General features: G+C 41.2%; 2 protein-coding genes across 6 annotated transcripts in view; one reads left to right on the forward strand and one right to left on the reverse strand.

Moving 5' to 3' along the window:
• TRMT9B (tRNA methyltransferase 9B (putative)) overlaps positions 1-19,911 on the reverse strand; it is a 123,157-nt gene extending 103,246 nt beyond the window's left edge. For all 3 annotated transcript variants that reach the window (XM_064652827.1, XM_064652825.1, XM_064652826.1), the window contains exons 1-2: positions 19,804-19,911; positions 8,435-8,563 (exon numbers count right to left, since the gene is read on the reverse strand). The gene's annotated coding sequence lies outside the window, so the exon portion shown is untranslated. The remainder of the gene's footprint in view (positions 1-8,434; positions 8,564-19,803) is intronic.
• Positions 19,912-20,095: 184 nt separating this feature from the next.
• The window catches only part of LONRF1 (LON peptidase N-terminal domain and ring finger 1), a 28,086-nt gene continuing 20,405 nt past the window's right edge, over positions 20,096-27,776 (forward strand). For 2 of the 3 annotated variants that reach the window (XM_064652820.1, XM_064652821.1), the window contains exons 1-2: positions 20,096-20,739; positions 26,848-26,966. In XM_064652820.1, coding sequence (XP_064508890.1) covers positions 20,142-20,739; positions 26,848-26,966 — 717 coding nt within the window. In that variant the 5' untranslated portion in view covers positions 20,096-20,141. The remainder of the gene's footprint in view (positions 20,740-26,847; positions 26,967-27,776) is intronic. The other variant, XM_064652819.1, reaches the window with a different exon arrangement.

The raw sequence follows: 27,776 nt of genomic DNA on the forward strand, positions 1-27,776 counted from the left end.
TTATAGAATGTTTAAATATATAACTAACCTACTCACTTTGCTTTAATTTGATTTTTATGTTAGATAAAATCCTTAGCCCCATGAAGTCAATGGAAATTTCAACTTCAGACTTTGCAACTATGTGACTATACAATTGGAGCTGTTAATTAAAAATTATTCTAGTGTCTGTTTTTCACATTTGTAATTTACACTTACATCCTTTTTAATAATTAAATGTCTTACAGTGACAAAAAAACGTATCAAGAAGTGTATAAACCATGAATTGCAGGAAGATGGAACAATACTCCAGGGAATTACTACTTCAAAAAGGATTATGGCATGCTTTTCTTACAACAATGGAATAACAGATTGGTTTAGACTGGAAGGGACTGCTGGAGGTCTTTGGTCCACTCTCTGATTGAGGAGAGTTACCTACAGCAGGTTGTTCAGGCCATATTGGCTCAGGTTTTTAATATTTCCAAGGATGAAGACTCAACAAGCCGTCTGGACAACCTGTTCCAGAGTTTGACCACCCTCAAAGTAAAAAATATTTTCCTTATTTTTTATTTCAGTTTGTGCTCATTGCCTCTTGTTCTGTAACTTCTTTTCAGTGGTGTCACCTTGTACTTGTACATATATTGGCAGAATATTTGGAAATCTCCACTGGTGCAAAACCACCAGCATAACTCCACTTCAGCTGTACAAAAGATCACTCAAAACATAATTCACTGTCAATAACTAGTTTGTCAAGGCAAATTTAAATTCCCACCATACTCCTACATAAGCACTTCCTACTATTACTCCTGCAAGCAGTTTTTCCCTAAAAAAACATCTATCTCATAACACTTCTACACTATCTGAGGTTCCAGAAACCAGAAAGGGCTTGTCATACAAAAGGGGTGGAGGGTGGGTGATGAAATAAACTGTGCCTAGAAAGTCAGAGAAAATTCTGAGAAAAGTTTTACTTTTGTAGCAGCATGATCCATAAAGTAGGAGGAGAAGGAGGAGAGCATGAAATCAGTGGCTGGGAAGAGCTACTGTAAACTTTCGAGCAACTACTATTCTGTGCTTTCCAACACTTTCCTCCCTTAACATCAGCAAAGCAGCAAGAGGAAGGTACTACAGGCTGTACACGGTGCTGCAGCTCTTGCACAGATGGAACAAAGCGACTGCTCCCAGCAGTCACTGGCATGTGCTTCCTTTACCTGTGTCCAAACACAGACTTCTGTGGAAATTTCTCTAGTGAAAAACCAGCTGGTAGTTTATGGCTATACCAGGCCTTTCAGTGTCCTAGCACTTGTGCAGATACAACAGCTGAGGTAAGACGAGAGCAAAAGGCACAGAATAGTGCATAGGGACTTAATCACCACTTTGTCCCATTCTGCTCTGACACAACACAACTAGAAGCCACCAAAGGATGTGTTAAGGAAGCTTTCATGTCTGACCATCCAGAAGCCACTCTGGCAGTCACACATGCAACAGCAGAGCTGGGATCGAGGTGTCTTCACAGCTACACCCCCCACATTCACAGAGTCAGACCAAGTTTCCTTACCAGCTCAACTCCAGGTTTTCCCATAGCAGAATCTCAGGCCTCTGGGGATCCCTAAAATATTTTAATCATGGTGCAACAACAGAATAACAACTCGAGCTGGTGCCTCCAAGGAGGGGTCCAAACAAAAGAAACCCTGGGTTTTTATACCCTCCCAATCTAACTGCGATATAGTCTGGGGTCTTCCAGCTGTGTCTGCAGCTCTTGCTGTGCCTCCAAGAGTCTGGTCACCTGGCTAGGCCACAGGTCCTCGTGCTCTTTGTTATGCAAAGGGTCAGCAGTTCAGGGCCTCTTGCCTTGGGCTCCCCCCATCCAGAGCTCAGCCTGCAGCTCCCACTGCAGCTGCTCACCGAGCTACCGGCACTGAGTGTACTCCTCAACAGATGGAGTACGTAAGGGCAAAAGTCAGTCGCTTAAAAGCAAGTTACAACTGCAGGAATACTTCTCTGTGCGAGCATAAGAGAGTCCATATTCTTGCCTAACACCCACAGTCTCTAATACAGTTGAAGCTTTGGTGACCCAGAACTCAGCTGCCTTCCATGGGGATTATGCAGATCAAATATGGAAACTGTCCCATGGTACTTGCAAAATTCAAACTCTGATGACAAACAAAAGAAATTAAAGTTGCAGTTATTTAGTAAAATTCCTGCCTAATTGATCAGTTATAGGGTGAAAACAGTAAAAAAATTATTCTGTTGCTCCCTGTCAGTAAAAATTGTTTTTTCTTTTTGCTGTGTTCAATAACTACACTGTTCTGCTGAAAACTGAATCGCCTTGATACCATATGCAGTTTTTTAAGCTTCACCACCAAACTTCCCATACTAAATAACTATTTGAAAAGTTGGCAACAATCTCTATTTTTGTCTGTAACTTCACTTAGTGCAGTTCTTTTGCATTCAAACATGTCGCTTCTGCGATGCACTATGTATGACAAGGAGTGATTAGAAAATTGTTTACAACATAAGACCATCAGTTTTGTGCAAATAGAGCTGACTTCAGTTTCTTGCTTGAAAGATTTTTTTCACAAAAAATGCAGTTGTTAACTGCCAATTTTCTAGTGGGAAAACTAAACATAATTTCAAACTATGATATTTTGTTTTCTCCATCTCATACAAAACATTATTCCCAACTAGTTTAGTAAACACTAAATAAAGCATATTACATCAGATGTTTCTAAATAAATATGAATAATTCCAATTTTAGGGATGTGTGTTTGAGTGTCTGTCTGTATCTTGACTGAGTGGTCAAAAATTAAAAAAAAAATAACTTTTTTTCTATCTGGAATGAAAGAAAAACAGAAATTGGATGCTGCCTTAGAAAAACAACTTCCTCATTTCATTCAGCATTACCTAACACCTTCCATGAAAACAATGGAATTTTTAATAAGCATCATGAATTTGCTTCACAATTAATTTTTAATTGGTCTTGAGCATCTTCACAGACTTTTTTTGTAGGGCCTGATCCTAGCTCCAAGAGCCAAGGAGTGGAACTACAAGACTTTCTCCACTGCAGGGGAAATAGCAGCGTCTTCTCAAAGCAGTATGTACATTTTGATAGGGCAGTGCTGGTAGTTTGCAATATGGATTAAAGCAGGACTACAGACAAGCACAGATAATCATAATGACACTAAGACTGATTGCTTTGGAGGGAAGCTCACACACTCTATAAACAGATCAAAAATTTCCTTTCTATAACCTCTACTATGCAGTAGTGACCCTGACCAGAAGACCACTGTACACCAAGAAGCTGGTGACCCACACAGTAGTTAAGCAGAGTAGGTCCACCAGCACCGTGCTGCACACCCAGTTTGGTCTTCAGACTTCCATTGTGCAGCACCTTCCCCCTGCCTGCAGGATAAACTCAATCAGCACACTGCAACCAACAGCTCCTACTTGGTACCAGTAATTCCACCACCTGCATGTACTTCCCCTTATCTAAAAGTGCAAGCAGTTTCTGTTTCCCTTCTGTCAGACAATAAAAATAATGAAGCAATGAATCAAGCTGTTTACTTGTAAGAAGAGCCTATAATAGCTCAAATAACTAAAAAGGGGCAAGCCTTTGAAAATAGGACCTGCACAGCACACTTCTCACCAATCGCAGGGAAGATAATCCGCTGACATTTTTGGAAGGCAGAAAAGCACACTGTACCACTTTTACAGACAGAAGTACAAACAGGGGTAAAAGCAGTAATTTTTTTTTTTTTTAATTTAAGGCAGTTATTACTCTCTTCATTTAAAACTCTTCTTGATTTTGTTTCAGAAAACACTAAGCCTTAGAGAAGCTAATGCAAATGTTTTTAAAAAGGTTATAAATACATTGTTCTGAGGTATAATACACATATTTTCACGTATATATTTTATTTCAATAGGATAATCATATGAGAATTGTAGGAATGAGGTAAGCAGTGGAAACAATAGTGGAATCTAAGGTAAAACCCAGTATTCCAAAAACCAAAATTAAAAAAAAAATCAAGTGACTCAAATATCTAAGACAATGACATCGTACAAGTCCTTACTCAAAAGCAACAATCAATCATTCTATAGGCATTGTTATTTCTTATATAAATCACATTAAAATTGTAATTTTAAAGCAAGATTTCTCAATATAGTCATTCTGGGGAGAAGCTGTTATTTGCAGTAAGAATTGATAAAGGCATTATGCTTTCTATTGAGATCTACAGAAAGGAGACCATCATTGCAAAATGAAGCAGTACCAAGACTGAAGACTTGTTTCAGATTTACTGGTGCATATTATCATTCACATGCTTCTGTTTAGGGCAGGAAAGGAAGGATCGGAGGTTCCTTCCAGTTAACATTGCGCTCCCAAAACAGTTGTGGACACAGGGAAATCTGAACTATAGTACAATCTGAACACAACCTATATTTTGCTTTAGGTGACAGCAGAGAGTAGAAAGCAGCCACATCCATGACTTTCCATCTTTACACCATCTGTAAAGAGGTGATTTCAGTGAGAAGAGACACAGCTCAGTCCCACTAGTGTAACTACAATCAGAGATATGCAGGATGACTTTGGAAATGTACATTACCTACCTTCCCTTTTGCTTCCTCCTTCCTAATAATTACTTATTCTACCTAAAACTCCCCTCTACAAATACCTGGTATTTCTCTTACAATGTAAGTCTTTTTTAATGAGAAAGACACCTGGATAAATGAGACTATAGGCTGACGCCTTCTTTGGTCCTCATTCTTGACAGGCAGACTCTGCTTTGCTATAATCTATCAGCATATAGCTTATTCAGAAAACTTTCACTCTGATGTATATTGTTTATTTATTGTTTATTTAACCATAACAGTTTACTTAGCTACTATGTCTAAGACATGACTCAGCCCTACAATCATTATAACCTGCTTTTAAGCTTGGAATCAATTACTGACCAAACTATTTTGTTAATGATGTTGCAGAACTCAAAATTTCTGAGAGACTGTTACCCACAGGCATTAGTCCTGTAACCACCAGAGTTTTCCACTAATCATTTTTACTAAGGTCATCCAGGTACCAAGAAAAAGAACCTCTGAGGGGTTTGGGTTTTTTTTAATAAATAACAGTATCATTTAGGTTAGGATAGACCTCCGAGATCATAGAGTCCAACCTCTGACTAATAACCACCTTGTCAACTAGACCATAGCACAAAGTGCCACATACAGTTGTTTCTTGAACACTCCCAGGGATGGTGACTCCACCTCCCTGAGTAGCCCATTCCAATTCTTAAAAACCCAAAAGTTTAAAAAGAATAAAGAAAAACAAGTTGCACCTTCTATTTCTACAATTAATAATAAATATTTACGTCTAGTCTACATAGTTAACTTTTGGCTTAGATCTACGGCCAGGAATTAAGGTGTTAAAGCAGTACCAGCAGAAGGATGAAATATTACAGGAGCCATGAATCTTGACAGAGTGAGCAATACATCAAATCTCCACGGTTGAGAGCCCCAGGACACAAACCAAGCACTTTGTAAGATGAAGGCTCTGTGGTGTGTCACAAAGAAAAACGATGGCAACAGCTGGTCGGGTTTTCAGCTCTTCAGTGAAGGCTAAGTATGAACTGAGTGTAAGGTGGGGCTCTCAGGTGGTCTACCAATACCAGCATAGCAAAATGCAAATGTGAAACAGATCCAGCATGTCAGCAAATCCCTGAAAAACAGCAGGATAAGCTGTTCACTTAAAATATCATGATATTTTTTTATTAGAGGTAGAAATATGAACATAATAAAATATGTGAGTTTAAAAATACTCTCATATGCATGGGTTTATCACAGTCTTTCAGCTCTTGTGAAACCCTTCCTGGAAAATCAGGAGTTAAGGGACACAAATCATTAAAAAAGATCCCTAAAATGTAACGCTTATATATAGTATGACAAGGACAGAACATGTAAGAGACACGGAGTCCATTTGGGATGGGCTACTTACCACAGAGCCCTCTGTGAGAAAGTGTGATCAGCCAAGACTCAATATGACTGAAACTTAGTACCACTGCATGGACAAATTACGTCCAATATATGTTGGAGGAAAAAACCTCCAACTTGTATTGCTTTTTCAGGAACAAAAAAGAAATTAAGTGTTCTTTTGTCCCTGCATAGAATATTTGTGGACAACAGCCAAAGACCAGGTACTCAATTATCCTCTTGTATAAATATGGTGAAGGAGAAAGATAGGTGGGAGAAAGACTGAAACACAATGGTCTTTATACAATCATGCTGAAAGGAAGAATTTGAGTGTTCATTTCTCTCCTGTATGATCTTGTGTTCCACTGAAAAAAACTAATGGTCTCCAGTTCAACCCTGTCATCTGGTGTCTTTGGCAAAAGTGAAATAAAGGTGTATATTTCCTGCAGCACGCATGTAGAAAAGGCTGAAGAGATGTGGTTGTGATATCCTAGCCTATAGTGCACAGTGTGCTGCTGGGTGATGCTACTAATGCTCAAGCAGCAAACAGGACATAAGTAACAGTAAATAGGTACAAGCCAAAGTAGAAAGGGGATACTGAATAGTCAGAATAAGTTATTGCCAATTAGGTGATTTAACTAGATGTCTTCTGCCACCTTGACTAAATTTAAAGTAATCACTTTTTGTCCAGCTCAGATGTTGTGCACATAACACTACATTTAGTAAAGAGTACTATTCATAGTTTTGGGGAGAAAAAATAATGTATTGCCTATTCTCATTGACATGAAATATTTGCCAAGTGCTCTAAAACCTCTGAAGAAAGGACACCCATTAGATAAGAAAACACCCATTAGATAAGGAAAAAGTGGATATACATGCAAACTCTATGGAACTCTATGGATAAGAAATATCTATGACAAGGAGTAGTTGCTCCTCTGATCCCAAGGACCTAGTCTAAGAAAAATAAGTAAACCCGAGTTTTGTAACTTTAACAACTCCTTTTGAATTTTAAAAGACTGATAACAATTTTATCATTATCTAGAAACTCAGTGATCTATCTAGTACTAACAACACTGATGTACACTATCTGGTTGTAGGCAAAGATACTTGACAATCATGGTCCATAGTAGGACACCCTATTCCAGCCTGAAGTCCAGTCCAGTAGTAACAAATAAGGGGCTTTCCCTTTCACTTACCACTGTAAGTAGGCTGCCAAGTATTTTCTGATTTCTATATGCATTCCTTAAAATGTATTTAACTGACTGAAACTCTGAATTTAATTCTACATTTATTATTGACCACCCAGAAATGAGAGGTTTTTTTCAAGAGGCTAGATATTAGCATAATAAGCTTTTTTCATTCCTTCTCCCTTGGTTTAAGATTTGGTTTTACAACACAGGCATACTTTTAATGCAAATATGATGTAATGACTTTAATTCTTCTCTTTTTTTACTTTCTCTTTAAGAAAAAAGAAGAATAATTATTATAAATTAAAAGAGACTGCTTCTATTTGGCAAACTATATTCAAAACCAAATATATCTCAATATAATTTATCTCAGAGGATGATCATAAATAGATGCAAACATCCAGTTTGATAGGAAGGGATATATTAGAGAGCATATATATTCTCTCAGGGAATATATTAGAAAATATTAGAGAATATATAAACAGATACCAACATAAATTGTTCTTTAAATATCAAATTAGAACACAGAACACATACCTCAATTATTACCTTTTCTTTTGCTATACATTATTTTTAAAACAATCAGTTTGTACTTTTTCTTTAATGTTACTACATTAACACACAGAAAAAAAAGGTAGTATATGTAACATAACTGTTAGCCAGCAGCTTTCAGCTGAAGGAAAACATCCTGATAAGCTGACTTATTTGCTTTTTGCACACTTTCTTAGTGAGGAATTTTTATTAAAAAATATCTTCTTTAATTGAAGACCTTTTAGTACTTCCTTCACTATTATTCTGGTTTTTGTTCGTTATTCAGTTACAGTCCTGCACCAATAGCTCCTGCACTTTATCTCTTTAAATTTAGTACTTCACATCATAAGTGCAATGCTATTTGAATAACTTCAATTAATATTAATAGGAGCACATATTCCACTGAATATTTAGCTATTTTATAAATCTGGATATTACACGCAACTCTCTCACCAGGCAACATTGGCTGAAGGAAAGAGTCCAATCAGTCCAAAGTTTCTCTTCTTTAAAAAGACAGGCAAATATGACTTATATCTGGAGCTAAATTACTTTTTTAAACTGGAAAAAATTAAAACAAAACCTTCTTATCACATTTGAAAGTTTGATGCCCTGCACATGTAGAAACATTCAGCTATATTTTGGAATGCACAACCACATATCATCACATATGGGAAAAAGAAAAATACAATGAACATGAATAAAGGGAAATGAGTGACTTCACTCATTGGTGTTTCCAGGACAGTCAGTGTATTTCCACAATTTCGAAGTATAACTGACAGACTCACCAAACCCCAGGAAGGCAGCAGCATTATTGCCACTCCATAGAAACTTAATTCAGATCATAACACAGACAACACCATGTGCTTAAAATTCACAATCTAGAGTCCTCTTAACTGTAGAATCCAATTACCATTCTGTTAAAAAAAAAAAAATAAAAAAGAAGAAAGCATCAGAGCTTGTGGTATTCTGTTAAATCACAGCCAGGATAACAGAAGGAAGTGAGAAAACAAACGCCTCCCATACAGCAAACTATTGTTGCTGTGTATCCCCATTAAACAAAAAAGATTCAAATCAACATATGGCAGAAAAGTGAGTCTACCCAGCAAGAGACAGGGCTATTGGAAAAAAACACGATTCTGCTAAAGCTGCGCCACTGTGAAGCAAAGAATTCTGTCCTTTGTAGGAATAGAAATGATGTGTGAGAATTAGCCCAAGGAACTGGGCATTTAGCAAGGAGTGACAGATCCTCATCTCTAATTCACGCTCCCAAGACTATTTAAACTCCTGCAGTCACTCTTTAAGATACACTACTTAGAGGAAGGTGACGAGTTTGAACACTGTTAGACAGAAACAAACTGAATCTTCTAACTCTCATATCAGTAATCTAACAGATAGGTTGTTAAATAAAAGGTTATTCAATCTCTCCATCCTTCATGTTAAAAGCAAGCAGCTACAGCAAACTGAGAATCTCTGAATATGAGAGTGCCTGTTGTGGCCTGAGAACACTGACAAAAGAGTGTCCTTGGACATTTCAGCTGAGGACTGAGGCTGAATGGGAAATAGGTGCTAAACTGCTCTAGCTGCTGCACACTGAATGTGCACACAAGTAAAATCCAAGACACTCTAAAGATACAATTAGAACTAAGTGAGAGCCTTGTGATTCAAGGCACTTCTGTGTTAGGCAGCAGCTGTGTGAGCTGTCATCACATTTTTTAACTTAGGCACCTGAATTCTTCCTAAATCCTACTTTAGGTACTTAAGTCCTTTATAGGATCAAGCCAATAAACTCTCTCTCTGTCTTTACCTCCTTAAGTACTTTAGATCCTATTATGTTTTGCCTCCCTTTTTATTTTAATAAGATCTTTATTTTTTTATCATGTAGTTAACTGTTTATCCTATGTATGGTCATTTTTTCTTATACTCACTAATGCATACATAATTACTAAGTGTAATTAAATAACTTACTATGGGCCTTTCTCCAAAAGTACTGAGAAATCATCACTCCAATTTTCCCAAAGGGAATTAGGATCCCTTGGAAAATCCATACTGCAGTGTTGTACAGAAATGATACAGTGGTAGCAGTCTATCTTTGTTCAGCTCACTTGAACTAACTTTTGAGACCAAGCTACAAATGCAGCTTTGTGGCCTTTCATACCTAAAAAAAATTACTCAAAGCCAACTTCTGCCCAACACTGTGTTGCACAAACAAGGATTAGTGTTTGTTTTACTGCAGTGATGTTGGGCATTTTTCCATTTAAAAATCTGTCAGCTGGAACTATCTCACTAAAGCCCTAAAAGTTCTACTAAGCAACAGAGAACAAACTGAAACAAAACAAAACCAAGTTGGTTCTGAGCATTATTTCTTAGGCAAGGCTGAAGTGACTCAAACATCAAACATGAATTTTAATGATTTTTAGCTATTTTAGGACAATATAAATATGATAAAGCTGAGGCAAAATATTTTTATTCATAGATATTCACAGATGAAAAACAGAAAAGGTTTTTCTAACTAGATCTGTTTTTAAAAGTTGGAGATTACTGTAGGCTTTCAAGAAAAACTTGATTTTCTCTAATAATGCATATATATCATTGTTAATTTTGCATATCATGATTTATGTAAGGAGGGTTGGAAGCCAGAGCTGGTTTTGGCTGCTGATTTAATAGGAATTTGGAAGTTTTGCGACTCCAGCTACAGAAAAATGGCAGGAAGCTAGGCTATTGCTATGGAGCCAGGAGGTGACCTTTGACAAGAGATGGATTTCTCAAACTCAGTTTCTTGTTCCACAAAAGGGGTTTTACCAAATGAGAGTCGTGTGGGGGCTACTCCCATGGTGGAGCTATTCTGGAACACACAGAAATCACCCATGCTATCTTCCTGGCTATTTGCAAAACACTTCTCATAAAAACCTATTCATGTTTTGTCACATTATCTGAACAAATACTATCCTACAAAGTATTGCCTCCCTGATCAATGGGTAGGGCTAACTTTTTTTTTTTTTTAATTTGAAAAAGTGTTGTGCTGGAAAATTTCAACTAGCTGTAATAGAAACTGCAAATTCATTTCACATGTGCTACCTCAGAGTCACCAACTAGTGTGCTAAATAAGTAAAAATTTATATTGTGAAGAAATCCGAGGCCATTCTCTAGCAGTTAACACATGGAAGGCATGAATACCCATAAACCATTTGCAGGTTGTTACGTTCATTTTCATTCTGAAACAATTACAAAAATTATTATTACAGTGATATTAAATGTGTCAGAGAAGCACTTCACATAGCTATTTTCATGGGACTGTTTATTTTGGTGTTTTGCTGTTTTCTTGTGTATGGATTTATTTTAAAAAAAACAATAAAATGGCATTTAGCAAAAATAAGCTGATGTCCCATGAGAGGATTCAACTTAAACTCAACCAGTCTTTCCCATTTAAAGCCATCACGAAAGGTTTAAGCATGGCCTGTTCTGTGCTTCACTGCATCCACTTTAAGTAAAACATGCTCAATTCAGCTAAAGGACTGAGAATGCCATTTAGCAGTGAAAAGTAAAAAAATAGTGGTTTAAATAGTCATAATCTTGGGGAAGACCCTAGCCCCATGCACAGAACTCTGAGCAACCCCTCTTGCAGAGATGCTGGCATTGCTTTCAGAGGACGGGGCAGTAGCTGTAAGCACTTCCTCTGTTGAATGCTAGCAGAGAAGGCTCAAGGTGGCTAAATTTGGATTTTGCTGCTTTCTCTCCCTATCCCATTTTTGCAACCACATAAGTAGTGGCTAACATGCATCTCTACTATACACGAAATTAGTATGGATATTTTGCTGCACTGACGACAGCTGCCTTCCCTGTCAATCCTGCTGGTGTGTCAGGTACCTAATGTGGGCACGGGGTTAGATAGATGCCTTATTCCCGTTGTCTTTCAATAAGAGAGATTCCCTCTCCTTCCCTCACACTTCTCCTAAAGTCTTCTTCTCAAAGTGAGTTTGTACTTTTTCTCAGGGCCTGGGAGACCTTGCAATAGTTCCTTTATTACCTTGCTGAAACCTTCACTGTGTAATAACAACTAAGTGGTGGACTGAATATTTGAAAATTTAGATAGCAGTTTGTCAACTGTTTTTCTCTTTACTGACTTGTTTCCTACTGATTTCTTCTGCACTTCAGACTGAATCCAGCCCCCTGCCGCAACAGCCTAGCGTGTCAGGTAATCCCTGTCCTGGCATTAACAAGCACTGTTTCACAGTGTGCAAATCCTCCCACTGCTTCTCAGAAACCATCTCTTAATCTCACTTCAGATTCTCAGAAGCATTTTCTTAATCTTTAGTCTAAATTTCTTCTGGTCATTAACTTTTTTCTCATGTTTCACTTCTTATCCGTCCTTATAGATCACTTACAAAAAGCAATCATGTTCCCTCTCCATCCTCATTTTGGTAAGACAGTGGGGCAGCAAGCAAGTATTTCTCCAATTCTTGTTGTACAGTAAATCTTGTGTTCCCAATTGTAATTTTTTTGCTTCTGTTACAGTTTGTTTACAAATAACCTGACCAGAATCGTGTGTTGTGTGCTTACTGACAGTTCACCAGTCATGTATAGCAAAATTAATAATTCCTTATCTCAACAGTAAAAAAAAAAAATGCAGTATTGTATCAGCTTTTTTATAGCTCTTTCTCATCTTCTATCATTTCCCATTAATAAACTCTCAGGATCCAGCAAAAATTTTTCTCAATAGATGTATATGCTTTGGCACTTGCACAACTACACTTTTTTCATTTCTATTATCCCAGTAATTGAGCAGGTCTGTTTCTTCCTGACATTTTTCTCTTCAGTTTATTGACAGCACTTTCTTACTTGCTGCCAAACCAAATGATAAATTTCCTACCTTTTGTGCAAGGGTTACTGATGAAAATATCAACTAAAATTAGTACCATGGCTGATCCTCAAAAAATGCATATGAAGTGTGCTTCCAGACACAAGAAGCTCTTCCTATCGCATGATCCATTTCCATATGCCTCTTAATAGCATCTTTCAGATCTGACAACTTTTTAGCAACTCCATCTTAACTGTTTCGTTAAAAAATTTCCATGTGGCTCATTATATTAAATACTTTACTTAAGTCCAAAGAGACAGAAGCCTGAGCACTGCCTGTCTGCAGAATATAATTTCTGTTACAAGAACAAATGCAGACTGAGTTAGGTTAGCTTAGTCTACGTTCAGTAAATTCATGTTTTATTTTATCCTATAATCCATTTAGCTTCATGTCTTTCGTTAATTTTTCACTTGAAAATGTGTTCTACATCCCTAACATACTATTGAGATCGGCTTAATTGGTCTCTACTTGGTGAATTCCATATTCTTCCTTCTTGTAAGCAATACTGTGATTGCTGACCTATAGTCAGTGTCACAGATTTTTGAAAATCTGATGGTCACGGCTGTCAATTCTGTCACATTTGGAAACCTCTCCTAGCTGAGATTTTCTTGTATCTTTGAACAAAATCTGTTCCAAACTTTCACACCCTTCATACATTTTACCTTTAACTCCAGAGGTCCCTCTTTGTCCTTTGTGCTTTTAAAACAAAGTATTGTGATCATAATCATCAGAGAAATCTCATTCAGATAAATCTCAAAATAAGTAGTTCCTGGATGGAGGAAAAAAACATCAGTCCATAACATTGGTTAAGACTGAAAACAGTTGTTTTTGGAGATGAGCTGAGACTTCTCAGTACCACAGCCAAATTAGCATTCTGCTAACTGGGAAGAAGGGCTGGGGACCAGTATCTGCTATACAAATGGGAGGAGAAACAGAAAAGAGCAGTTTTGACACCACTCAGCTATGTCTCCTGCGCAGCTCAAATGACCCTCAAGACCACAATATGTGCTCACACGGTGTATTGCCATTCTTGGAGTACCCAAAGGTTTCTTTGAGTGCCATAGTAGAGCTGGGGAAGGAGGCTCCTATTTTTGCAGATGTCTGCCCAGAAATGAGTCAGGAGTTGTCTTGGATATCCCTAGCGCTCAGATGTCCCCCCATTTTACATCCCCACATCCTTGAAGTTCTCTGAGATCCATAAAGAGAACTATTTCTGTAAGTTTAAAGGAAGAAATTCCATTTAAGACATGTTTCAAAGCTTAGATAATTTAGTAAGCCCTCTAGATATGATAAGGAGTAAAGGCCAGGAGTAATGCAGTGGAGTAGAAAGGAGAAATGGGGACTTAAGCTTTCCCTTTACCACTAGCAGTATGCATCCCTGGAGCAATTAGAAAATATCTTACTCTTGTATTTATTCATAGAATCATAAAGGTTAGAAAAGACCTGCAAGATGAAGTCCAAACTCTGACTTAAAACCACCATGCCCAGTAAACCATAACATGTGTGCCATGTCCACACATCTTTTAAATACCTCCAGGGATGGTCATTCCACCACTTCCCTGGGTAGACTGTCCTGCGTTACACAAAAAATTCTGGTATCTACCTTTTCTTTTCTCTTTTCTCCCAAAATGCCTTTTTTTGCTTTTTGGTGTTTTGCCTTCTTTAAAGAGACTGAACTGCTAGTGATTAATGACTCAAACATTTGACCACCTGCCACCTCAGGCTACAAGCTGGGTGTTGAACAAGTTAAGGAGAGAGGCAAATCCTTCTAGCTGGGGTAGTGTTTCTTTGTCTTTACACAAATGACTCAGCTGTGGTAACTTCTCTCCGGGGAAGCATAGGGACAATTCACACACATGCCCTGAAGATACTCATCTCTGCTGATGGGCCATAATGGATTCACTTCTGCTGATGTAACAGGCAGTTGTACCATCTCAGAAGGTGTCAAAGACTCCTGAAATGTCCCCTGATCCAGTATGACATCATCCAGTGCAGAAATCCCTGCGCCAAGGGAGGGACTTGGCATTGCTCCCACCTAGCCTAATCCCAATAAAAGACCACACTTGGATTTCACTCAACACTTGGTTTTCTTCCCTCACCACACAGGACTTTAATGACTACCCGGGACTTCAACCACACCACCTCAACAGACCTGGACTGCGACCAACACTTCGACCAACAAACATGGAAATTGTGACAACCAAGTCTCATCTCTGGATCTAACAGGTGTCTTGTGGGTTCTTCCAGTCCCCTGGGGGGTCTGCAGCCCTGCTCCCACTGCCTGTACCAGCACTGCAGCCTCACTCCAGCACCACACAAGTGTCTGCCGGTATCAAAACCCTGGTATCTGCTGTTTCCTGCCAGCACTGACTCTCCAACCATTCCTGTCAGGTTTTCTGGGTGTGAGAGAGGTAAACCACATGGAAGGGCAGCCATCTTGTCTCTGTCCAGTGGCCAGGTGTGTTTTCTCTATGTGGGGGAGGCCAGGTGCCATCTCGATTTGGTTCAGTGGCCAGAGCTTGGGAATTTTCTCCTCACCGGTTGGTTTAACCCAGTTTTATCAATATCGTTACTAACATTCTTCTTGGTAAAGAGTTATTTTTTCACTTATATCTGGGCATATTGGGTCTCTGTCTATATTGGAGAAACCAGGGGTATTGAATCAGAGGGAGGAGACTTCTGTTCAAAGTCTGCACCCTCCCAAACTGTCTCAAACCAAGACACTGTTCCAATGCTTAACCACCCTTTCAGTGAAGAAATTCTTCCTGGTATCCAACCTGAATTTCCTCCATTGCAACTTGAGGCCATTTCACCGTGTCCTGTCACTGGTTGCCTGGGAGAAGAGGCCAACTCCCACCTAACCACAACCTCCTTTCAGGTAGTTGGAGAGAGAGAGAAGCTCTACCCTGAGCCCCCTTTTCTCCAGACTGAACAACTCTAGCACCCTCAGCTGCTCCTTGTAGGACTTACATTCCTTCCCCAGTTCTGTAGCTCTTCTCTGGACACACTCCAGCACCTCAATTCCTTCTGTGTGGAACTGGACAGAGTATTCGAGATGCAGCCTCACCAGTGCTGAGTACAGGGGGACAATCACTTCCCTGGTCCTGCTGGCCACACAATTTCTGATCCCACCAAAATCACATTACCTTGCTGGCAAGCCCCAGCCTTCATTCCCACCTGCCCTGCTCAGCAGGTTCTGGGCACCATCACCCCAAGCACAAAGTCACCCAGCAGGAGTAAGTTCCCAGGGCTCTCTTGACAAAGCAGGCAGACGCCCCCCAAAACTATAACTGAAACAAAAACAGGGCTGTAGATGCATGTCTCTGACTTATCTGGAGAGGTGCAAAGTTTTCTGGGCCAGGTGATCTGACTCCCAGTTGCCTTGAAAAGGAGAGCTACATGCCCCTGGGAAGAGACAAAACTCCTCTTCCCTCTTCTCCTCTTGGATTCCATCTGCTGGGGCAGGACTTAGCCCTCCAAACTCTGACAATCAAACCAAATGCCAACTCTGTCCCTGGCACAAGTGGGAAAGATCCTGCAGCTCCTGTCTCTGATGAACAACTTGCCCACTGCAATGCAAGTGAGAGGACTGGCGAGGCCATTCTGGGGCACCTGTCTCAACACTCCCCTGAGGTTTCCCCCCAGTTCAGAAGAGCCCACTGTACAGCACACTGGAGCACTCTACTGCGGATCATGCCTCCCAGAAACACGGCCTGTACTGCACGAGGTGTCTGGGTCTCAAAGCATGTCCTCAAGCTTTCCTTAGCCTTGCTGAATATGTGCCAGGACTGATATGGTTGACATACTTCTGTCATTTGGCATATGCAGAACCAATGTGCCTTCTTGCTGAAGCCTTCCGGAGGCAAAAAGTGGGAGCAGCAGGGAGATGCATGCCCTGACATCTCTTTCTGTGTTAAGTCTCTCTTGTCAAAGTGGTGGGGACCTGAGCAGAGGGAACACAAAACCATAAAACCATTTAGGTTGGAAAAGACCCTTGAGATCAAGTCCAACTGCCCAGCACTGCCAAGGCCACCACTAAACCATGTCCCTAAGTGCCACATCTACATGTCTTTTAAATCCCTCCAGACATGGTGACTCCACCACTGCCCTGGGCAGACTGTTCCAATGCTTGGCTACCCTTTCAGTGAAGAAAGTTTTCCTTTAAGGCAATTCTACACCTCCTTTTGGGCCATTTGAGGCCATTTGCACTTGTCCCTTTGCTTGTTTCTTGAGAGAAGAGACCAACCCCAACCCCCAGAGCATTGATCGAGATACGAAACCAAACTTGTCCCAGCACTGAGCTCTGGAGAATACTGCTAGTGACTGGCTGCCAGCTGGATGTAATTTCATTTACCACCACTCTCTGGGCCTGGCCATCCAGCCTGTTTTTAACCCAGCAAACAGTGCACCAGTTCAAGCCATGAGCAGCCAGTTTCTCCAGGAGAATGGTGGGAAATGGTATCAAATGCTTTACTAAAGTCTAGGCAGACTGGATCCACATCCTTTTCCTCATCCACTGGCAATTGCCATATTATTATGCTAAGAAGCAGAATTCACATTTCATGCTGAAGGAAAATCCCAACAAGCACTTGACTATTTAGTGGTTTATTTAGACAGTTATGGGTTTGTGCAGCAGAAGTCACTGCATTTAAAAAATGTCATAAAAATGCTAAAATTCTTGCCTTTGCCAAAAGAAAAAGAAACTCTTAAATAAGTTTTGTTTGTTTAAATTTCTTTTCTTTTTGGAAAGACCAGCCTCTGGGATGAACTCTACTACCCTCAGCTGCTCCTCATAAGACTGATGTTCCAGACCCTTTACCAGTTCTGTTTCTTGGGATATATGTTGAGGCACTGTAAAAATGGGGCTCTGCTCCAGATTTTCAGTATGCAGGTATTAATTTCTAGGTCCACTGCTTATTCCCTTAGCCTGGGTTGGGTTTCCTTCATTTTGTTTATACTGCTGTTGATTTCTGAAGATCTTAAATCAGAATCATTGCATATAATTTACCTAAAGCAGAGTCAAACACAACTTGAATCACTAATTTATTGTCATCTCATGTTTAACTGGGTTGCACACACTGCTCACACAAGGAATTGCTTGGGAAAACATCCAATCAATAGCTTAAAAAGGGTAAGAAAGGAATGTACATCTGCCTCACTGAAGGCACAGTACTTTGTAGGTAACTTTCCGAATGAGGACAACCAAGACTTCCATAAGCAGCAGCACCATACTGCTCTACAGCATGAAGAGAAAGGACAATCCCTGACATCTTTCTTAGAATGGCCCATGTGAACTGCACAGTCGCAAGGTTTTGTTGCTTTAAAGTACCACTCATCTGACCCTGCAAGGGGGAGAGGGGAGATTTTTGTGTGCACTATTTTTAATGCAGTGGTGGTGGAGCTGTGTGTTATCTAATCTAGTAAAAAGTTGCATATCTTTTTTTCCTCTCTTACATAACCATCACATTTGATGGTAACACAGTGAAAGATGTGAAAACTGAGGTGGCTTTTTTCTTCAGTTAAATATGCCAAAGGTAAAATAATACACCAAAACCAAAGCTTGAAGAATCAACTGTTACTTAAAGATATAAGAATGTCAGCACTGGTTAATACCAAGGTCCTACTAGGATCAGTACCATTTCCAACAGGGATAAAAATTTATGTCTAGAGAACAAGGACAAGGTGAATATATAGTCAGATTTCTCCCTAAATAATCTCCCAGATTCCTGACATCTCTATGACTGGTTAGAGCTGTGTAAAATGTCAGGTTCCCATCTATTCATCCATCCTACTCCAAATCCCTTCTTTCACTGTTTCAGTTTTGAAGAGAAAGATGGGAAAAACCTCAACTCTCCCGCTCCAAAACCTCAAGGCTGGCAAAGCCATGAGTATTTTGCTCACTAGAAATTAAGAAAAATAGCTGATTTTGTTCATTATACTCATAACTGCTTGAATCATCAGTGTAAATGCTAACATATGAACTTTTATAGGAATCATCGGAAGTAGCAATGGTGGAAACAGGTTTTCATTTCTATTGTTTTAAATTTTTCCTGCAGAGGACAACCTGACTATTCTAATTCCAGTCCCACAAGCCCTTGAACTTTGTCCTGTTTTATTTTTCTACTCTACTTCCATAGGTAATCTAATCTGAAATGCAAAATAAACTACTGCTCTCTTTAACAGTTCAGGTTTTACTTCTGTCCAATTTCTCTGGCTATCTCCCTGATACTTTTTGAGGGGTCAACTCACACTTGCATGTCCACACCAGAATCCATAACCCATTAAAACCATTTATAATAATTCAAAGCACTTTACATCATCCCATCACCATTCAAGTTCATACTATAAACATCTTTTCGATACTTAGAGTGTAATTTCTTAACTCACTCCATTTTTTAATTAATTACTCTAAGAGACTATCTCTCCTGTCAGTGTTTAAAATATACTCACGGTCTCCTCATATTTCAATTACCATGACATCTTTTATCTTTTACTTTAGGAACTTGAAAGACACTGTAAAGGCAAAGGATGTAGCTTGGAGTGGCTGAATTCAGACAAAACACCTGGATGTAAATCCAGATGTGTCTGGTTATTTCCAGTCACGGCATCTTTGCTATAGCTCTCTTAACAACATTCAGCATCATCTTACAGCCTGTCATAGATGGAATACAAATATAGCTTTGTTCCTTTCAAAGACCATAAATTAATTTAAAGGTACTGCTATATTTATCTGAAACGTCTGGATTTATGACAGCCTTTTAACTTTAAAAAAAAGCATTGTAACAACTATAAATACATAGCACTTATGCAATAGGCTTCAAGCTTTCATTAGAGGCTGACATACACCTGAAAAGCCTAAACATTTCCCCACTGTGACTACTTCAGGCGGAACAGATGAGGCGCTTCACCAGAAGAGCTCGACTTGCCGTTCCACACTCGCGGAAAGCCCAAGCCTCGCTGCCCGGCCAGGCTCTGACAGGTCCGCGGCAGCGAGCGCATCCGAGCCCGACCTGCGAGGGCTGGGAACAGAGGGGATAATGCATAAACCCTAAGGACAAATAGCTTTTCCTTAACCTTGTAACTTTTATCTTATCGTGTCCTCCATTAAAAGACTAACACAAAAGGGAAGGGGGACAGCCTAAGCGGCCCGAGACGAGTGCGGGCACTCGCCGGGCGATGCCTTCGGGACCACGGTAGCTACACACCCCCGTTCCCCGCTGGAGACCCCCCTCCCCGCCCCGGCGGCTCTATCCCTGTATCCCTGCCTCCCCCACAGCCCTGCTAACGCCCGACCCTCACCACAGCAGCCGCTCCCAGTAGCCAACCCGGAGCTCGTAGGGCTGTCCCTCTTCCCCGGCAAACTCCCCCCGTCCCCACTAAGACGCTCACTCCCCGCCTCCCCGCCGCCGGGCAGGCTGTGGGAGTTACGTGGGAACCGGCACCCTCTGGACGGGCGTTCCCGGACGGGCCCGCCCCGTCCCCCCCACGTGACCCCGCGCCGTTGGCGGCGCGCGCGTGGAGCGGTGTTTTGTAACCTCCTCCCGCCTCCTCCCGCCCCCCGCCCGCGCCCAGCCCGGAGCCGATCCCGGCGTCCGGAGCGGGAGCGCCACACCCCCTTCGCCGCAGCCGCGCAGCCGATGGCAGCGTCCTCTCCCGCCGTCGCTGTGGGCTCGGAGCTGCCGCCGGAGCCGGGCGGCAGCGGGGGCCCTGGCGAGGGGGCGGACGGGGAGCGGGAGCTGCTGCTGGCGCGACTGGTGCCCGCGAGCCGCCTGAAGGAAGCGGTGGGCGCGTCCCTGGCGTCGCTGTGCCTCGGCCCCCTCGGCGGAGCGCAGCGTCTCGGGACCCTCGTGGACTGCCTGGTGCTGAACTACCGCCTGCGGCAGGGGCCGGGCCGGGGCAGGGAGCGCGAGGCCGAGGGGCCGCTGCGCTGCTGCGGCTGCGGGAGGTTCCTGGGCGAGCCGGTGACCGTCCCGTGCGGGCACACCTACTGCCGCCGCTGCCTCCGCAGGGAGCTGCGGGCCCGCTGCCGCCGCTGCCGGGACTGGCTGCTGCCGGCGGGGGGCACCAGCACGGCCGCGGCCCCGATGCGCACCAGCGTTGTCCTCAACCGGCTGGCGGAGAAGTGGTTCCCGGGCGAGTGCGAGAGGGCGAGGGCCGGGAGCCGGCTGGAGGAGCTGCTGGCCCAGGGCCGCTTCCGAGAGGCGCTGGGCGCCGCCAGCCAGGCCCTGCGAGCAGGTAAGGCTGGAGGGGAGGGGAGCGCTCCCTTCCTCCGCCCGCCAGAGCCGCGAAGTTCCGCCCGTGTCTCGGCGGGACCGGGACGGGCTGGTGGCTGGGCACGGCAGGCTCAGGGGGCTGGGAGTGTAGTGGAGTACGTGAGTGTGCCCTCCCTCCCCTGCTTCGAGTCCGTCATGGACCTAAACGGGCCGGTAAAAAACGTCCGAAGTTTTCTCGAGTTTGAGGGAATTCGAGGAGCCTCTCCATTGGGAGGGCGGAGTGGAGGGCACGCGTAGCTGGTCGGTCCTTGGTGAGCGCCCGGCCTGGCAGTGGGGTACGCTTACTCGCACTTACTCCGGAGGTGAGGGGGAGCGTCCCACATGCGCTGCTTCGTGCCTCCCCCCGCACGCTTGTGTGGGACTTGTTTACAGAGGAGCTTGTGGGCTCAGCTTCGTTTTGTGTTTGGTAATCGCTGTGCGCGGTCAAGGGAAATGCAGTTGGTGTATTTAACCTTGTTTCCTGAGAGAGAGACCTATTTTCAGTCTTAAGTGTCACCAAGACAATTCCCAGCAGGCCGGGCCCAGTTGCATAAGCAGACAGGCATGGAGGGGGACAGGTTGTGTAATGGCAGTGACATCATAGGTGGGTGTGGTTGGAGTTTTATATAGTGTTGGAAGAGGGTGCAAAGAGGGAAGGTAGAGGCATGCTTTTAGGCTATCCTATATCCGTCACAATATATGTGTCTGGGTGCCATGGACATTTGAGATACCGTCAGTTTTTCAGAGTTTAGTCTTTGTAGAGGGAGTCAGATTTGTGTGATTGATACACCTAGATGGATCCAGTGACAGATTCCTCTGTTGTTTTTATTTGACTGAATTTTATCACCTGGTGACCTGAGGGGTTCCATTTTGATTTGTAGCCGTTTTTTTTCCTGTTCGTTAATTTAAGAATTAATATTTTTACAGGTTAAGCATATTACGTTTATACAGTTGTCTGCAGCGGAGGGAAAAAACCCAAAAGCTTGCATAAGTCTAATCCTTCCAATCTGTTCTGGGGAGATACATTAGATCTAGTTCTAGAATAAGCTGTTCCTAATGTTGGTGCGATTAAATCGAAGATCTATTTTATATGCTTTTTGGCAACCTGATTTAAAGAGGTTCACTTCTGGGCACCAAGTCTATTTGCCAGGGTGTTTCTAAAGTGTAGGATATAGGATGGATGTGACCTGAGAAAATGGCTGATCTATTTTAAATCTTGGAACTATAAGATGCAGACTTCTTTCCTGAAGTTCAACATTGAGTCAGAGAGGTCGCTCAGTGGCCTTCAGGGTAAAACTGATGAATCCATTATTGATCTCAAATGTTCACAGGGGTCCTGCTTCATGTTTCAGCATTGCTTTGAAAGAATAAAAGAGGCAATTAATTATACAGTTTTTGTTACTATTTCTTTTATGGATTTAGCAATATTATATAGATAACTGTGGGGAAAGAATTTTGATTCCTTTTTATGTGAATCTGCATCTTTAATTTTGGCTTTAAAAAGGGTTTAAAATGTAAGAACAGTTACCAGCTGTGAAGCTTAATCAAAATTTTATTATTTAAATTCAGTACACGTGCTAGAATTAAGTGCTAGAAGCTCAGTTTAAGATCTGTTGTACAATTCTTTCCTGTATCTCCCCTCCTGAGAACTATCAATATTCCATATATTCTGGTAATGATATTAAAGGACTTCATGAGTCAGAGTGCAGACATACATTAAATGTGAATTTAGAGATGTGGCCTCACAACTGCAAATCGAAGGTGATTTCAGGCCAGCAGATAACAAATTAATAGCTGCTGATACACTTTCAATCTTCCTCCAGAACATAAATCTTGAAAAAACTTAGAGATTGAAAAGATGTGGCTTAAGAAATGTATTAATGTTTAAAATCGTTTATGTTCTGTTTCAGTGTTTCCTTGCTGCTGCTTCATCTATTTCTTTTTAATGCAAATAGTCAAAAAATTGCGATAAACATAAATCTGATGTCTTAAATAAGGCATTGATGCTAAAAGTTTACTCAAAAAGGTATCTTTCATAACTCTTCTACGTTTCTTGAAACATTTGAAAGAGACCTGTTTCCCATGGTACAGAAGTGACTTTTGAAAAACATGAGTAATGTTAACATATTCATATGGTTAAAATATTCCTTGCAGGGTTTGAAACAAAATAGTTTAATTAAAGGAAGTATATTGAATTAAAATACAAGTGCCGCTTGCCTTTAATCAAGCGTCCTGAAAAACGCAGCTAATGGGCTTGAGTTTGGTCTGAATCTCAGACTTGTTCCTGCTGGAGTGGGCCTCAGGAGGTCTGTTGAGCAATCAGTCTCCTGTTCAAAGCAGAACAAATACTGAGATCGGAGTAGCGTGCTTAAGTTTTTTGAGGTTTTGTATTGAATCATGAAAACCTACAGGCTGAAGATTCCACAGCCTCTCTGGGCAACCTGCTCAGAGGTTAATTATCCTCATAGTGAAAATTTTTCTCCTTATTTCAAGTCTGTTTCAGTTTATAACCATTGTCTCTTGTTTTTCCACTGTGCACTTCAGAGTCCTCTAGGTAACCCACTTTTGGATTCTGAAAAGCTGTTGTGTTCTCCTGATGCCTTCGGGAATTGTTTTCTGCTAAACAAACCCAGTTCTCTCAGCCTCTTCTTATGGGTTGTGTGTTCCAACCCTGATAGTTAGGGTGATCCTGTAATACTGTGTTAATAAATACTGTGTCCTAGAGTTTTTCTACATAGTGGTTGTGATGTGCATGTCTTTTATTTTGAATAATTTGGTATATTATTAAGAACCATATAAAAAGCAGACAGGATCCACCAGAGGTAGTCCATTTGTTGGTAAGTTCATACTGACATTAGCCAGGAGCAGATGCTTTGGAAATAATATTAAAACCAATAATGCATATTGAGTGAGTTTTTGTGTGTACACCTCTTTACACTTTCCTATTAATGTAATAATAACAAGTAATACAGTTCTACCCTACAAGTACTTAGTGTCTTCTTTTCATTAAAATCGTTTGTCTTCAGGTATGCTAAAGTGAGGCATTTTGGGATTTACAATATATTTGGTTACTGAAATTGAAATTCAAGCACTAGTTGTGTTTCTCCTGTTTAGTCTTTGGTCTAGAGATTTGAAATTAGTTTACATCCTCTCTTTGGGTGGCAAACATTAAAATATATGCTGAAACATTGTGAAATGTTTTTATCATGGTTACAAAGCCTAAAAATTAAATTATGTTTACAAAATTGGATATATAAATTTAGATAGAACCAGAGAATTGTTTAGGTTGAAATTGTTAGAATTGACCTTTCAGATAATGAAGTCCAAGCGTTAACCCAGCACTGCCAAGTCCACACTAAGCCATGTCCCTAAAGTGCCACATCTGCGTGTCTTTTAAATCCCTCCAGGGATGGTGACTCCACCACTGCCCTGGGCAGCCTGTTTCAGTGCTTGACAGCCCTTTTGGTGAAGAAATTTTTCCTGATAGCCAAACTAAAAGTCCCTTGGTGCAACTTGACACTGTTTCCTCTCATTTTGTCAATGTTACCTGGGAGAAGAAACAGGCCAGCCCCCACCTTGCTACACCCTCCTTTCAGATAGTTGCAGATAAGGTCCCTCCTAAGCCTCCTTTTCTCCAGGTTAAACTCAGTCGCTCTTCATAAGACTTATGCTCCAGACCCTTTACCAGCTTTGTTGCCCATCTCTGGACACACTCCAGACCCTCAATGCCTTTCTTGCAGTGAGGACCCCAAGACTGAACATGTTTCAAGCTGTGGCCTCACCGAGGCTGAGTACACGGGAATGATCACAGCCTGCTGCCCATGCTATTTCTGATACAGTCCAGGATGCCATTGGCCTTCTTGGCCACCTGGGCACACTGCTGGCTCATGGTCAGCCAACTGTCAAACAGCACCCCCATGTCCTTCTCCACTGGGCAGCTTTCCAACCACTCTTCCCAAAGCCTGTAGCTCTGCATGGAGTTGTTGTGGTCTAAGTGCAGGGCTCAGCACTTTACCTGGATGAACCTCATACCAGTAGCCTTGGCCCATTGATCCAGCCTGTCCAAATCTCTCTGCAGAGCCTTTCTGCCCTCCAGTAAATCAACACTCCCACCCAACTTAGTGTTGTCTACAAACTGACTGAGGGTGCAGTTGATCCCCTTGTCCAGATCATTGATGAAGACATTAAAAGGACTGGCCCCAATACCAAGCCCTGAGGAACACGACTTGTACTCATCCGGCTTTTTTTTCTTGGAAATATTTAGCTCCAGTTTGTTATATGTATTGATCATTCAGTGGCAGTGTTTGTATGTTCAGCAGCGAGTTGGAGTTCCAGCTAAACTCCTTGGTTTAGTCTTTGTTTTGTACCAGTTCAGTTGGAATCATGCATTTGTCTTTGAAAAGGAAGTGTATAAAATGTCCACCTGCTGTAAACTTGAACTCACATTTTTATCTTCAAACCACCCCTCATTCTTCCCCTAGGAAAAAAGGATTGGAGTCCCTCAGGTCATGTTCTACACTTGAAAGTCTGAGAAAGATGCGCTTCCTCTGATTCTGTACAAATAGGCAGCTTATCAGAGAACAAAGACCTGCACTTACTGCTACCTTTGAAGAAAGAAATTTGGTTTGATACTAACTCTGCTGGACACCAGAGCCAAATACACATAAAAAACTATCTGAAGAGTTTGATCTGAGCTCTTACCTTCCTAGGCTATAGCAGTCACAAAACACAAAGCCACAGGAAACCAGGCCTCAGAGTTGTTCTGCTTGCAGAATTAGTGTTTGAGTTAGAGAGTTTCCCAGACTTCTGTTAAAACAAACATTTTATTATGTCTAAAATAAAAATGAAACAAAGCAGGTTTGGCAATATTTATATTTCAAGGGAAACTGACAACTCCAAAGACAGTTAAGGAAGAGACACTTTATTTTCGGCTGTGAATTCTTCAGTGATTTTTTTTCTTAACCCTTTCTCTTCCATTGAGATCTTTTTACATGTAGCACTGTGGATCTAAATACAAAGTGATGTGGTGGAATATATGGGAACATTGACCAGGCTGACTTTTAAATGTAAAACAGACTAATGTTGGAAATTTATGAAAGTTTATACTAGACATTTAGAATAGGCTAAGATAGAATATCAAATTGAAATGATCGCCTCCCAGGAAAGCCTTGTTGAAACAAACTTCAAGGACTATTTGCTTTTAGTATTGTTTACAGTAGACTAAGGTTTGGCTTGTTTATCTCACTCAGTGAAAAACAGGTGCATTTTTAAAAACAATCAATAACAAAGTAGTGTGCTGGCATATTTTCTAAGCAACAACTGCACTTAGTTGTTACAAAACCATAGTTTTAGTGGCATGGAGATGGGTATGCTTCCCATTTGGAGGTTGCTGTACTGAAAGTGCAAAATGCTGTGTGTTGGACATGAGAACTTGTCCATGCTGAACACGTTCTGCCATTTCCCCATTGTAGAAGTTCCATTAGCACAGCTCCTTTCAACAGGGCTGCCAACTGGTGTTAAAGGCTTTCTGGTATTGGCTGTCTCTTTTGATCACATAGTGATAAAGCCTACTTCTGGTACTTCCTAAATGGATAGTGCTGGGAAAGTGGCATCTGTATCTCCAGCCGTAGTTGGAGGGGATTGGGCATTATAAAAACAAATTACAGTCTACAGCAAAACTTGGGCATTTGAAAGTTAACTGTGTAATGCTTAGGCTTTTAATACAAATGTGCTGAATTCCCAGATTCCTGTGGTTTTGATTAGATGTACTGTAAAGGTAAAGTTGACTTGGTCTGCAGTTTTTGTTGTCACAGTAGTGCAGAGCAGTACTTTGTCAGCCTTTCTGATATTTGAAAATATATTTTCTTGTTGCTGCAATATACATTAGAGGATCCAAAATTTGATCCTTAGCTTAAAAGACATGAACCTGGAATTACTTCTATTACCCAAACACTAGGGGTTAGGGGAGAATGTACTCCAGTAATTTTGGAAGTATTGTACAAAAAATTGTAATTATGTGATATCACTATGAAAGCAAATCTAATTACAAATTTCTGATTTTTTAAAAATGTTACCTAATTTCTGTCTTCAGATTCCAGTGACTTGATGCTTAGGATTTACAGAGCTGAGTCATATGTTGGCCTCCAAGAATATAAAACAGCCATAGAAGAGCTAAATTTTGTTATTTCTAAAATGCCAAATTGGCCAGAGGTAAGTTGGTATGAGCTCGTCATTTTCCAATACTGTGTTTGTCTATAAAATTAATAAATTCTAAATTATACTTGAATTGTTTAAAAAGCTGTGTCAGCTTCTTTAAATGTTATTTTGTGAGATGTGCAAAATGCTAAAAGGCACATGGAAAATAGTTAACTTGTATGAGACAAGCTACTGATGAGTATGGCAGGTTAGGGCTGGTTGATAAATATACTTAGAGTTGGGATGGTTTATGGTGATGTAATCAGTAACAGCTGGGGTTTGGGGCTTGTTTTGTTTATCTGTTAATTTTTGTTAAGAGAAGGATGCTTTTCTTGGAAGTTTTTCTTCAAAAAGCCCAAAGAATCTCAGTGGGCACTGAGCTTTGCAAATAGTCCAGGCAGCTGGGGAGTCAGTGGTCTTCAGAACCCTTACGATGCTGCATATTGTAGCACTGTCTAAAATGAGCGCAGCAGGAGCAGCAAGATCTTGCCACATGAGGGGACATTGCTGCTGTCTTGGTTTGTCCTGTGTTCAGCAGTTCAGTTGCTACTGCAAATTCATAAAGCCCTCCTGCTTTTCACCGCTCAGTGTTGGTAGCATTGTCTACTTTTTTCTGTATGTTTGGAAAGAAGCCTCAGTTTGTTTAACTGAGCTTGGTTTGATGGATGGATTCCTATAACAATCCTTATCTCTGAAGGAAAATTAACTGTAAGAGGAGGATTAGCATGCTTCCCTTCTTCAGAATACATCTTAATTGAAACTGCCCAAATCCATCAAAGAGGATGCATGCCCTCATCTCACAGTCTTGTTGAACAGATGCTACTG

This window comes from Pseudopipra pipra, chromosome 4 (assembly GCF_036250125.1).
Source record: "Pseudopipra pipra isolate bDixPip1 chromosome 4, bDixPip1.hap1, whole genome shotgun sequence".
NCBI lineage: Eukaryota > Metazoa > Chordata > Aves > Passeriformes > Pipridae > Pseudopipra > Pseudopipra pipra.